The following is a 12983-nucleotide window of genomic DNA, read 5'->3' on the forward strand; positions in this document are numbered from 1 at the left end:
CAACTGTGTGACCTACTCTAGAAAGTGCCCAGAATTTCTGCACCGCGTAGCTCTCTATTTTTCTAAGCTCCATGTACCTATCCAAGAGTATCTTAAAAGACCCTATTGCATCAGCTTCCACCACCGTTGCTGACAGTATATTCCACTGTTACATATCCCGTGAGTATCTCGTGAATATGATGTAATTGTCTTATGCTATTGGAATGATGTAATGGTCTTGTGCCATTCGAATGATGTAATTGTCTTGTAATAGTGGGGTGATGTGATATCACGTGATGGCATGTTCTAATGGGAGACCGCAGTTGTTGCGTAGTTCGTTTTGGTGGGAACTCACCGTTGGTAGTTACGCCATCGGAGAAGAAGAGAGAGTGAGAGTGAAGAATCCGAACGAACCCCAGAGGGATTAGGGTTAACCAGCGGCGTTCGGTGCATTACGGGTGTGACTGACACTTGGAACCATCCATACGTGGCACGCACGTTTTGTTAACCCTTACACAGTTTGGATATTGTGTGACGCCCACTTTCAGCAGAAAGGTCAGTTACTTTGAGAACTCGTATTCTGCGTCATAACTCGGAAAAGGTATTTCTCGGTTGGAACTGGCGTCAGCAATTTCAACTTTTCTTCATCACAAGGTTCGGGAAGTCTCTCCTCCCAGTTATTTCATAAATCATATGGACTTATTAAACTACCACCTTAAGACTGTGCTTAAATGAGATCTGTTAAGAATCTTCTTTAAGTTCGATCGTTTGATAACTAAAGAAGCATAACGCTGTTAACATCCATTTAAGTTAATCGTTCGTTTACTGATCCATGTTTATTTGAGTACAAGTTAATAAATGTCGTTGTTTATTTTATAAAAACTTGACTCAAATTTATCTGTATTGCTGCTGATTCATAACACCACACACCCACCACTCTCTGTGTGAAAAGCTTACCCCTGACATCCCCTCTGTACCGTCTTACAAGCACCTTAAACTATGCCCCCTCGTGTTAGCTATTTCAGCCATGGGAAAAGGCCTCTGGCTATCCACCCAATCAATGCCTGTCATCTTTATCCACCTCTATAACGTCACCTCTCATCCTCCATCGCTCCAAGGAGAAAAGGCCGAGTTCACTCAACCTATTCTCATAAGGCACACTCTCCAATCCAGGCAACATCCTTGTAAATCTCCTCTGCACTCTGTCTTCCTATAGTGAGGTGACCAGAACTGAACGCAGTACTCCAAGTGGGGTCTGACCAAGCTCTTATATAACTGTAATATTACCTCATGGCTCTTGAACTCAATCACATGGTTGATGAATGCCAGCACGCCACATGCCTTCTTGTATTAAATCTAACCCCATCTCTCCTGAAGGCAGTCCTATGTTTTTTTGAAAAAAACCACCCATAGTCAAAAAAAATTTAAAAAGAGATTATCATAAATGGGAAAAAACTGCAGCGATTAGTAAAAAAAAGTTTTTAAAAAAACACAAAATTTAAAGCATAAAACAGAGTATCATCTTACTAATATTTCAAAAAAAAACAAGCACTGATTCATATTGTTAGTTAATTTTCAAACATAAATGATTGAAAATAACACACCGAAAAAATAAGGTCATAGGGGAAGAAGAAAGCCAGATGACATCTTGAAATGTAAAAAATAATCCGAATAATTCCCCATTAAAATTTCAAAGAAAGAGGAATCAAACACCAAATCTTCTACTTAATTACTTTCAAAAACAAAAGATTAGAAGTAAAAAAATCAGAATTACTAAAGGAAAAAGAAAACTTTTATCTAGAAATACGAAAAATACCTACACTACAACCCAAAAGCAAGAACCCTCAAATTTTAAAAGTCCAGAACTGTAAGCTAATTATTAGCTTAAAAAAATAAGAACAGAGATGAAAAAAAGAGTACATTAATTAGTCTGCAGCAGACGAATGCTGATCATCAAGAAATCTTTGAGCTTCGCTTGGAGAATTAAACAAACGACGAGAATTATCGGAGAGAACGATTCTCAGATGCGCTGGGAACAGCAGAGCTGGTTTAACGCCCTTTCGATAGAATTCAGACATCAGTGGTTTAAAAAACATCCGTTCCCTCAGAACTTCAGGACTAAAATCTTCAACGGGCGAAATTTGAAATTTTGAAATTCGATCATGCCTTTCTGCTGGGCAACTCGTATGAAATGATCCTTGATGTGAGCATAATGGAAACGAATTATAACGGGTCTCGGCTTGGATTCTTTGGAAGGCTTGGGTCAGAGAGTACGGTGTGCTCGATCGATCAACGGAAGGTCGTCCAGATCTTCTGAGCCAATCACATCTATTAGAAATTGAGAAAAATATTTCATAGGATCATCCCTCTCGACGTCTTCGGGAAGCCCGATTATCCGCAGATTCTGTCTCCGTGATCGATTTTTGAGGTCGATAACCTTGGATTTATAACGTTCCAACAGTTGAGATGTCGAAGATAGATTTTGTTCCAGGGTTTCAATCCTTCAGTCTCTCTGCTGAGCTGCTTCATCGAGTTCCGAAATTCTTGCTTGTTGTAGTTCAAATTCACGTCTAAGCGATTTAAGATTATCTTCAACCATCATTAAAATTCCTTCAAACGTGGAAAATCTTTGGCTGAGTTTTTCATCTAGAAGCTTCGACATTGTTTCAAAAGTTAATGTAACTTGCTTAGATGATTTAGGGTCACCATCTTTTTTTCCGTGGAGTCTTTCCCGTTTTTAAATTCTCGTGTTCTGGTAAGCATTTCCAGCAAGTTAAAATCAAAGTTCAAAAATATATCTGTGGTATAAACCCTTTAGTGTAGGTGTAAACAAAATAAATAAGGGTGGTTACGGGTAAAAGAAGTAAAGGGAATGGAGCGAAGCCAGAATGTACCTCACGCCATGAGTGCCTCATGGAGAGTCGCTCCACACGCCTTCTTAACCACACTGTCAACCTGCGCAGCAGTTTTGAGTGCCCTATTGACACGGACCCCAAGATCTCTCTGATCCTCCACACTGCCAAGAGTCTTACCATTTATATTATATTCTGCCTATTTACTACCTTAATCATTCACTTCTACCATACCAGTTCCTATGAGGGCCATGTACAAGATGCAGTGTAGTTTCTCACTTACTACTCCTTCAGAACCTCTGACCTCAATCACCAAGGAGGACAAGTGCCTCACATACCAGGAAATAAATCCCTCTGTACGTTCTCTTCCAAGTCACGCATCCTTGTGACCGGTCCTCCTTTGTAAATGGGTCTAAAACTTACAACTCCATCCCCAACAGCACCATTCGGAGGGCTGCAGTTCAAGTATGTGACTCAGGAATGACGATAAATACCAGGCTTGTTGGTGATGCCAACATCCTGAGAAACTGAAAAAAAAATCAGTGTTGCAGCTTAACTCTGAGCAGGACAGGCAGCTTTAACTGGTGCTGGCAAGTTATGATCCTGTGCCCCCTGCTGGGTGTGTAGCCAGTGAAGAGCATTACACAAAGGAATCATTATAGCGAGCAGGCAGCAAGATGTTGCCCGGTTAGCTCACCTCCTGTGGAACCCCCAGCGCACTCAGCCCTCTCATGCTTACATAATTCCCAAGTTTACAAAAACTGCCTAATTACATTTCCTGTTTCACCTTTGCTTTTCATCTCAAACTTGACATCAGCTTTCAGTTCTTCATCTGACTTGTCCCTCCGCCTTGTGACCTGCTGGATTTTGACTCTCATGGCCAAACCTTACCTCAGTTTGAGTGTTACTGAATAACCCATAGGAATTGTGCTTGAGAAGACATTGACCATCAAATCTACCCTTCTGTTAACAAAACATTCAACAGTTAGTATATTTAACTCTTTGGATACCATATGAAAATGGTATGATAAATACAGAACTCCCACACCACTGAATTATAGTCTCACTGTTCAACACAGGCTAAGATGGGCCTGTAATACTACTGTAATAATACTCAAGATGAGAGAGTAGCATTGCAGAATAAATCTCCTCCCTTCTTTGGTAACAACTGTTTCTAAAAGTATTGTTTGTTTTATTTTCTAAACTCTCATTGAAGTACCAGTGCTTGCAGCCTATGAAACTTGAACATTGCTAATTGGTCTATTTCCCCACAAACATGAAACTGTCTCAGAAAAAGGCAAACCGTGCAGTAAATGAGCTCCTGATGTACACTTCCCAATACTGTGATACAAACTTCTCCTCTCTTTGACCTTTGATTCAAACTTACTTTTTCTTTAATTAAGTCGAAACTTACCAATCGCTGGTCCAGTTCCAGGAAGGCCTGAAAAAGCTGGTCCAATTCCAATTGGCCCCATTCCACCTGGCCTGACCACACCAGGTCTAATTCCACCAGGATCGACTCCACCAGGGCCGAATACAGCAGGGCCAATTCCACCAGGCCCGCTCACACCTGGTCCAACTGCAGCAGGAAAACCTGGATATCCTATGCCAGGGTAAGCAGGTCCAAAGGGGAGGCCTTCAATGCAGAGTCTCCGATACTCATCTGAAAAACATTTTGTTAGGTGAAAAGTGACTCATGCTGTGGGAAGCAGAGGAAGTTAACAAAATGTAAGTTATAGAAACATAGAAACATAGAAAATAGGTGCAGGAGTAGGCCATTCGGCCCTTCGAGCCTGCACCGCCATTTATTATGATCATGGCTGATCATCCAACTCAGAACCCAGCCTTCCCTCCATACCCCGTGACCCCTGCAGCCACAAGGGCCATATCTAACTTCCTTTTAAACATAGCTAATGAACTGGCCTCAACAGTTTGCTGTGGCAGAGAATTCCACAGATTCACCACTCTCTGTGTGAAGAAGTTTTTCCTAATCTCGGTCCTAAAAGGCTTCCCCTCTATCCTCAAACTGTGACCCCTCGTTCTAGACCTCCCCAACATCGGGAACAATCTTCCCGCATCTAGCCTGTCCAATCCCTTTAGGATCTTATACGTTTCAATCAGATCCCCCCTCAATCTTCTAAATTCCAACGAGTACAAGCCCAGTTCATCCAGTCTTTCTTCATATGAAAGACCTGCCATCCCAGGAATCAATCTGGTGAACCTTCTTTGTACTCCCTCTATGGCAAGGATGTCTTTCCTCAGATTAGGGGACCAAAACTGCACACAATACTCCAGGTGTGGTCTCACCAAGGCCTTGTACAACTGCAGTAGTACCTCCCTGCTCCTGTACTCGAATCCTCTCGCTATAAATGCCAGCATACCGTTCGCCTTTTTCACCGCCTGCTGTACCTGCATGCCCACTTTCAATGACTGGTGTATAATGACACCCAGGTCTCGTTGCACCTCCCCTTTTCCTAATCGGCCACCATTCAGATAATAATCTGTTTTCCTATTTTTGCCACCAAAGTGGATAACTTCACATTTATCCACATTAAATTGCATCTGCCATGAGTTTGCCCACTCACCCAACCTATCCAAGTCACCCTGCATCCTCTTAGCATCCTCCTCACTGCTAACACTGCCGCCCAGCTTCGTGTCATCCGCAAACTTGGAGATGCTGCATTTAATTCCCTCATCCAAGTCATTAATATATATTGTAAACAACTGGGGTCCCAGCACTGAGCCTTGCGGTACCCCACTAGTCACCGCCTGCCATTCTGAAAAGGTCCCGTTTATTCCCACTCTTTGCTTCCTGTCTGCTAACCAATTCTCCACCCACACCAATACCTTACCCCCAATACCATGTGCTTTAAGTTTGCACACTAATCTCCTGTGTGGGACCTTGTCAAAAGCCTTTTGAAAATCCAAATATACCACATCCACTGATTCTCCCCTATCCACTCTACTAGTTACATCCTCAAAAAATTCTATGAGATTCGTCAGACATGATTTTCCTTTCACAAATCCATGCTGACTTTGTCCGATCATTTCACCGCTTTCCAAATGTGCTGTTATCACATCCTTGATAACTGACTCCAGCAGTTTCCCCACCACCGACATTAGGCTAACCGGCCTATAATTCCCCGGTTTCTCTCTCCCTCCTTTTTTAAAAAGTGGGGTTACATTAGCCACCCTCCAATCCTCAGGAACTAGTCCAGAATCTAACGAGTTTTGAAAAATTATCACTAATGCATCCACTATTTCTTGGGCCACTTCCTTAAGCACTCTGGGATGCAGACCATCTGGCCCTGGGGATTTATCTGCCTTCAATCCCTTCAATTTACCTAACACCACTTCCCTACTAACATGTATTTCGCTCAGTTCCTCCATCTCACTGGACCCTCTGTCCCTTACTATTTCTGGAAGATTATTTATGTCCTCCTTAGTGAAGACAGAACCAAAGTAATTATTCAATTATGACACAAAGCTTTTCATGGGAATCAATTCCTCTGGCCCCAGAACCCCTCCAGTCATTGAATCCCCAATAAGGGCTCCTGTTGCAAAGTTCTATGCGGGGTAGGGTTCTGGAAAACCTTGGCTGTGAAGTGCTCACTGAGATAGCTGGGAATTAATCACATTGATTGTGCTGAATCAGTGATAGTTCTAGAGTAGGCAACGGTGGGCAAGGAAAGCAGATCAGGGCTCAGTGCAGGGAATCTGGTCTTGCTTGTGGATGGGCAGTTTATGTTAAATGAGCTAATACAATGATTGATAATCGCACTCCTCATTTCCCCTCATTAGCATCAGAACAGAGGAAGCCTTTGAGAGAGCTCCAACAACGGCAAATGCCTGAACTGGGAAGTAATGGAAGGTTTGGCTGAACTACCGGATTCTGTAACACGAGAAAATCTGAAAATGCTGGAAATCCAAAGCAACACACACAAAATGCTGGAGGAATTCAGCAGGCCAGGCAGCATCCATGGAAAAGAGTAAACAGTCGACGGTTTGGGCCGTGACCCTTCAGTAGGACTCCTGAAGAAGGGTCTCAGTCCAAAATGTCGACTGTTTACTGCTTCCATTAGATTCTGTGCATTTTACCAAATACTGAGAACCTGATGTCACTAATTATGTAACTAAGTTCAAAGGAGATGTGTGGAGCCAATTTTTTTTTACACAGAGAGCTGGGTGCCTGAATGTGCTAGGAAAATACATCGAAGGTGTTTAAAAGGCTCTTATGTAGGTGCATGACTAGTGTGTTAGCTAAGGGATTAGGTTCGTTAGGTGTTTAATTACTAGATTAATTAAAGCGCCACAACATTTTAGGTCAAAAGGCTTGTTCCAAGCAGTACTGTTCTACATTCTATGTAATTAATAACAATCATATGGCTTTGGGGAAAGCCACAGCAACTAGGTCTCTGGCATTGAGTATAGCTCTGTGGCTGAGAAGGGAGGAGGGAGAAGAGCAGTGGTGATAGGGGATTCAATAGCTCAGCTACATGATAGGGTACGTGGATATGACAGAGACTCCTGCATGGTATGTTGCCTCTCAGATGCCAGGAGCAGAAACGTCCACAGCATTCTAAAGGGGGAGCGTGACCAAACTTCAAAGTGACGTACACATGTGTCACCATATACAGCCCTGAGATTCATTTTCTTGTGGACATACTCAATAAATCCATAATAGAATCAATGAAAGACCGCACCAACTGGGTGTTCAACCAGCATGCAAAAGAGAACAAACTGTGCCAATATAAACAGAAATAAATAATAACAATAAACAAATAAAAAATAAATATCAAGAACATGAGATGAAGAGTCCTTGGAAGTGAGTCCATAGGTTGTGGGAGCATTGCAAAGATGGGGCAAGTGAAGTTGAGTGATGTTATTGCCTTTGATTCTAGAGCCTGATGGTTGAGGGGTAATAATTGTGCCTGAACCTGAGTCCTGAGACTCCGTACCTTCTTCCCGATGGTAGCAGCGAGAAGAGAACATGTCCTGGGTGGTGGGGGTCTCTGATGATGGACGCTGCTTTCCTGCAACAACGCTCTATGTGCTTAATGGTGAGGAGGGCTTTACCTGTGATGGACTGGGCTGCATCCATTAATTTTTGTAGGAGTTTTGGTTCAAGGGTATTGGTATTTCCATAACAAGCTGTGATACAGCCAGACAATATACTCTCCGCTACACATTTTTAGAAGTTTGTCAAAGTTTTAGATGTCATGCCAATCTTTTCAAACTCCTAAGGAAGTAGAGGTGCTATCGTACTTTCTTCATAATTGCCCTTACAAGCTGGATCTCAGGACAGGTCCTCCAAAATAATAACACCAAGGAATTTAAAGTTGCTGACCCTCTCCACCTCTGATCCTCTGATGAGGACTGGCTCATGGACCCCTCCTCCTGCTCCTGAGGTCAATAATCAGTTCCTTGGTCCTGCTGACATTAAGTAAGAGGTTGTTGCTATAGCACCACTCAGCAGGATTTTCAATCTCCGTCCTACATGCTGATTTGTCACCACCTTTGATTCAGCCTATGGCAGTGGTGTTATCATCAAACTTAAATATGGAGTTGGAGCTGTGACAGTCATAAGTGTAAATCGAGTAGAGCAGGGGGCTATACATACAGACTTGTAGTGCACCTGCGCTGATGGAGATTGTGGACACGTTGTTGCCAATCTGAACTGACTGGGGTCTGCAAATGAGGAAACTGAACATCCAATTACACAAGTTGGTATTGAGGCCAAGGTCTTAAGAGTTTATTGAGGGGATGATGGTATTGAATGCTGAGCTGTAGTCGAGAAGGAGCATCCTGACTTAGGTATACATCTTTGCTGTCCAGATGTTCCAGAGTTGAGTGAAGAGCCAGTGAAATGGCATCTGCTGTGGACCTGTTGCTCCCGTAGGCAAACTGGAGCAGATGCAAATTGCTTCTCATACAGGAGTTGATATGTTTCATCAGCAATCTCTCAAAACACTTCATCACTGTGGATGTAAGTGTTACTGGATGGTAAGTCATTGAGACAGGTTACCACATTCTTCTGAGGCACTGGTATAATTGAAGCCTGCCTGAAGCAGGTGGGTACCCCAGATACCTGGACTGCCGAAGCGAGAGGTTAAAGAGAAGATTAGGACCGGCCAGAAATCATGATACAATTTGGTATAAACGGTGTTGATAGGAAAAATGATGAGGTCCTGAAGAGTGAATGTAGGGTGAAAAGTGGGAAACTAAAAAGCAGGACTAGTAATATCTGGGTAGCTGCCTCTGGCTGAGCCATGCGCCAGTAAGGATTAGGGTAGGATATGGCGGTTAAATATGTTGCTGAAGGAATGTTCAGGAGGCAGTGTTTTATATACTGTATCTGTATCACTGGAATCTCTTTTGGGGAAGGTATGACACAGACAAAAGGGTTGGGTAATACCTGAATGTGAGGAGGACTGATATCCACGCAGGCTGCTTTGCTAGAGCTGTTGGAGAGGGTTTAAAATAGGTCAGCAGGGGGTTGGAAACCAGAGAGGTAGATCAGAGGATAGAGCAACTGGTGTACAGGTAGATGCAGCATGTAGAGAGACTGTGAGGAAGGAGTGGACATAATTGCAGTCAGTTGGATGGGTTGACATCTATTTTAAAGCAAGATAAATTAGGAACAAGGGAGATGAACTTAGAGCATGGATCAGTACATGGAACTAATACGTTGTTGTCTTTACAAACTTGGCTGTCACAAGGGCAGGAATGGCTAGTGGATGTTCTGGGGTTTAGATGTTTCAAAAGGGACAGAGTAGGAAGGTAAAAAAGGTGGGGGAGTGCATTGACAGTCAGGGATATTATCGCAGCTGCAGAAAGGGAGGACAGCGTGGAGGGATCGTCTACTAAGCCAGTATGGGTGGAAGTCAGAAACAGGAAGGGAACAGTCACTATTAGGACTATTCTCCAGACCCATCCCCAATTGCAACAGAGACCATGAGGAGCAGATCAGGAGACAGATTTTGGACAGGTTACAGGCCTGTTCTCACGGGTGACTTCAACTTCCTTAATATTGACTGGCACCTCTTTAGTGCAAAATGTTCAGATGGAGTGGAATTTGTTGAGTGTGTCCAGGAAAGTACTAGGCAGTGAACCTGGTCAGGTGTCAGATCTCTCAGAGGATGAACATTTCAGGAGATAATGACCACAACTGTTATTTTACCTCAAAATAAATAAATTAACTCCCTGACCTTTACCATAGCCTTGGACAGGGATGGGAGCAAATGGTATGGAAAAGTATTTAATTAGGGGAGGGTGAATTATTTTCCTATTAAGCAGGAAATTGAAGTGAAAATTGACATATGTACTTGGGGAAATGCACAACAGCAATGTGGAGATTGTTTAGGGTGGACTTACATGTAATTCTGGATAGGTTTGTTCTATGACACAGGTAAAGAAATGTAGGGTGAAGGAACTATGGTTGACAAGAGATGCAAAGAATCTAGTCAAGAGGAAGGAAAAAAGACATACTTAAGGACTGGGAAGCAAGGATCAGACAGGGCTCAATCAGGTAGCCAGGAAGAGGCTTAGAAGGAATTTAGGAGAGCTGGAAGGGGACATGAGAAGACTTTGGTGAGTGGGGTTAAGGAATTCCCAAGGCATTCTACATGTACATAAAGAATAGAATGATGACTAGAGAGAGGGTAGGACTGATAAGGGATAACAGGAAAGCATGTGCCTGGAGTCAGAGGAAGATCTTAATGAATACTTTGCTTCATTCAGTATTCACTAGTGAGAGGACAGCATAGAACAGGGTAATGTGCTGGAACACGTCAATGTTAAAAAAGATGAGCTGGAACCTTTTGAAGAACATTAGGAAAGATAAGTCCCAGCCTGAACGGGATATACCCCAAGTTACTATGGGAAGCAAGGGTAGATTGGCCACAGGAGGTTGCAGGAGGCAGAGGTGCAGCTAGAAATCAATCTCCTACCTCCTTACAGGCAGAGACCATACAGCAAGGTTCCAGAAATAAGGACAATGACGAGGTGGTTATGAGAGGCAGAGGAGCAGCTACTGGGCCATGTTGAAGGACTCGTCTGTGGATCTGATCTGAAAGAATACACCACGGTTGTCACAGACCTTATAAAAAAGTTGTAGATGAGTCTTCCCCAACCAGAAGCCTTGGATGAACCATGAGATCCAAGGTCTGCTGATGGCCAGATCAGTGGCATTAACAGACGTGGTGACCAAGTAAAATACAAGAAGTCCAGGTACAGTCTCCGGAAAGCCATCTCACATGCCAAGTGGCAATTCCGGACCAAACGTGAGTCACTGAAGGATGCCCGACAGTTGTGGCAGGGCTTGAATGCTATCACCTCCTACAAAGTAAAACCAAGTGACATGAGTGACAACAAGGTTTTCACCCAGTTGAGTTCAATGCACTTTTTGCTCACTTTGACTGTTATACATGGAGGCACCTTCACAAACTCCCACAGTCCCAGATAACCCTGTGATTTCAGTCTCTGAGGCCGATTTGAGAGCATCCTTCAGGAAGGTGAGCCCACAGAAAGCATCCAGCCCAGATGGGTTACCTGGCTGAGTACTAAGGACCTGTGCTGATCAACTGGCTGGAGTGTTCACCAATATCTTAACTTCTTGCTTCGGCAGTCTGAGTTACCCACCTACTTCAAGCAGGCTTCAATTATAGCAGTGCCTAAGAAGAACGTAGTAACTTGCCTATGGTCCAGTAGACTTACATCCACTGTGATGAAGTGCTTTGAGAGGTTGGTGATGAAACATATCAACTCCTGTCTCAGAAGTGACTTGGATCCACTTTGATACCGTAATACCAGGTCAACGGCAGATGCCATTTCAGTGTATCTTCAACCCTGGAACATCTGGATAATGAAGATGAATCTTCGTTGATTATGTTCAATACTATCATCCCCTCAAAACTAACCAATAAACTTTAAGACCTAGGCTTCAATACCTCCTTCTACAACTGGATCCTCAATTTCCACACCTTCAAACCCTGGTCAGTTTGGATTGGCAACGACATCTCCTCCACAATCACCATCAACACAGGTGCACCACAAGGCCGTGTGTTTAGCCCCCTGCTCTACTCACTCTGTAATTATGACTATGAGGCTCAGCACAGCTCCAATGTCATATTTAAGTTTACTGATGACACCACTGCCGTTGGCTGAATCAAAGGTGGTGATGAATCGACATATAGGAGTAAGATTTAAAATCTGGCTGAGTAGTGCCACAACAACAACCTCTCACTCAATGTCAGCAAATCCAAAGAGCTGATTATTATAGTCAGTCCTTATCGGGGGGATTTGAGGTGGGAATGGTCAGTAACTTCAAATTCCTTGAGAGAATTTGTCCAGGGTCCAGCACATAAGTGCTATTACCTCTACTTTCTTAGATGTTTGTGAAGATTTGTCATGTCACCTAAAACTTTGACAAACTTCGATAGATGTGTGGTGGAGAGTATATTAACTGGATGCAACATCCATCATCAAGGACCCCCAGCACCCAAGCCATGCTCTCTTCTTGCTGCTGCTATCAGGAAGGTGGTACAGGAGCCTTAGGACCCACACTACCAGGTTCAGGAACAGTTATTACCCCTCAACCATCAGATTCTTGAACCAGAGGAGATAACTTCACTCAACTTCACTCACCCCATTTTGTGAAATGTTCCCACAACCTATGGGTCACTTTTAAGGACTCTTCATCTCATGTTCTTGATATTTATTGCTTGCTTGTTTGTTTATTATTATTCTTTCTTTCTTGTTATATTTGCACAGTTTGTTTACTTTGAACTTTTGAGTTTGCGTAATAAATCCATTCCTGAACACTTTTAATGAGGAAGTTACAGGAAGGATAGAGAAAGAACTGGTTTTGCAACAAAATGACTCTGAGCTGAAGCTGAAGTTCAAAAAATCACATCAAGACTTGGTTGCAGAAAGAAATCTCTGAACGCTATCCTGCACTTTGTAAAAGAGGTCAAGATACCCCTTATTGACTTTCCAACATCTTGTTTATTTGAGCACGGTTTTCATGCAGTTGCCCAACTTTTTTCAAGCAACAAAACAGACTGCAAATGTGGGGATCTGAGTCTCCTTCCTCTGAGCAACATTCAGCTCAGTGTTGAGAAGCCGATATGACTGTACCACGTCCATCTATCT

The 12983-nt window shown here is 43.0% G+C and overlaps 1 protein-coding gene across 3 annotated transcripts in view; it reads right to left on the reverse strand.

Annotated features, from left to right (window-relative positions):
* Positions 1-12983, reverse strand: part of fbn2b (fibrillin 2b) — a 287896-nt gene that overhangs the window by 102578 nt on the left and 172335 nt on the right. For all 3 annotated transcript variants that reach the window (XM_063032677.1, XM_063032678.1, XM_063032679.1), the window contains one exon: positions 4246-4494. In XM_063032677.1, the coding sequence (XP_062888747.1) occupies positions 4246-4494 (249 nt within the window). The remainder of the gene's footprint in view (positions 1-4245; positions 4495-12983) is intronic.

This window comes from Mobula hypostoma, chromosome 24 (assembly GCF_963921235.1).
Source record: "Mobula hypostoma chromosome 24, sMobHyp1.1, whole genome shotgun sequence".
Lineage (NCBI taxonomy): Eukaryota > Metazoa > Chordata > Chondrichthyes > Myliobatiformes > Myliobatidae > Mobula > Mobula hypostoma.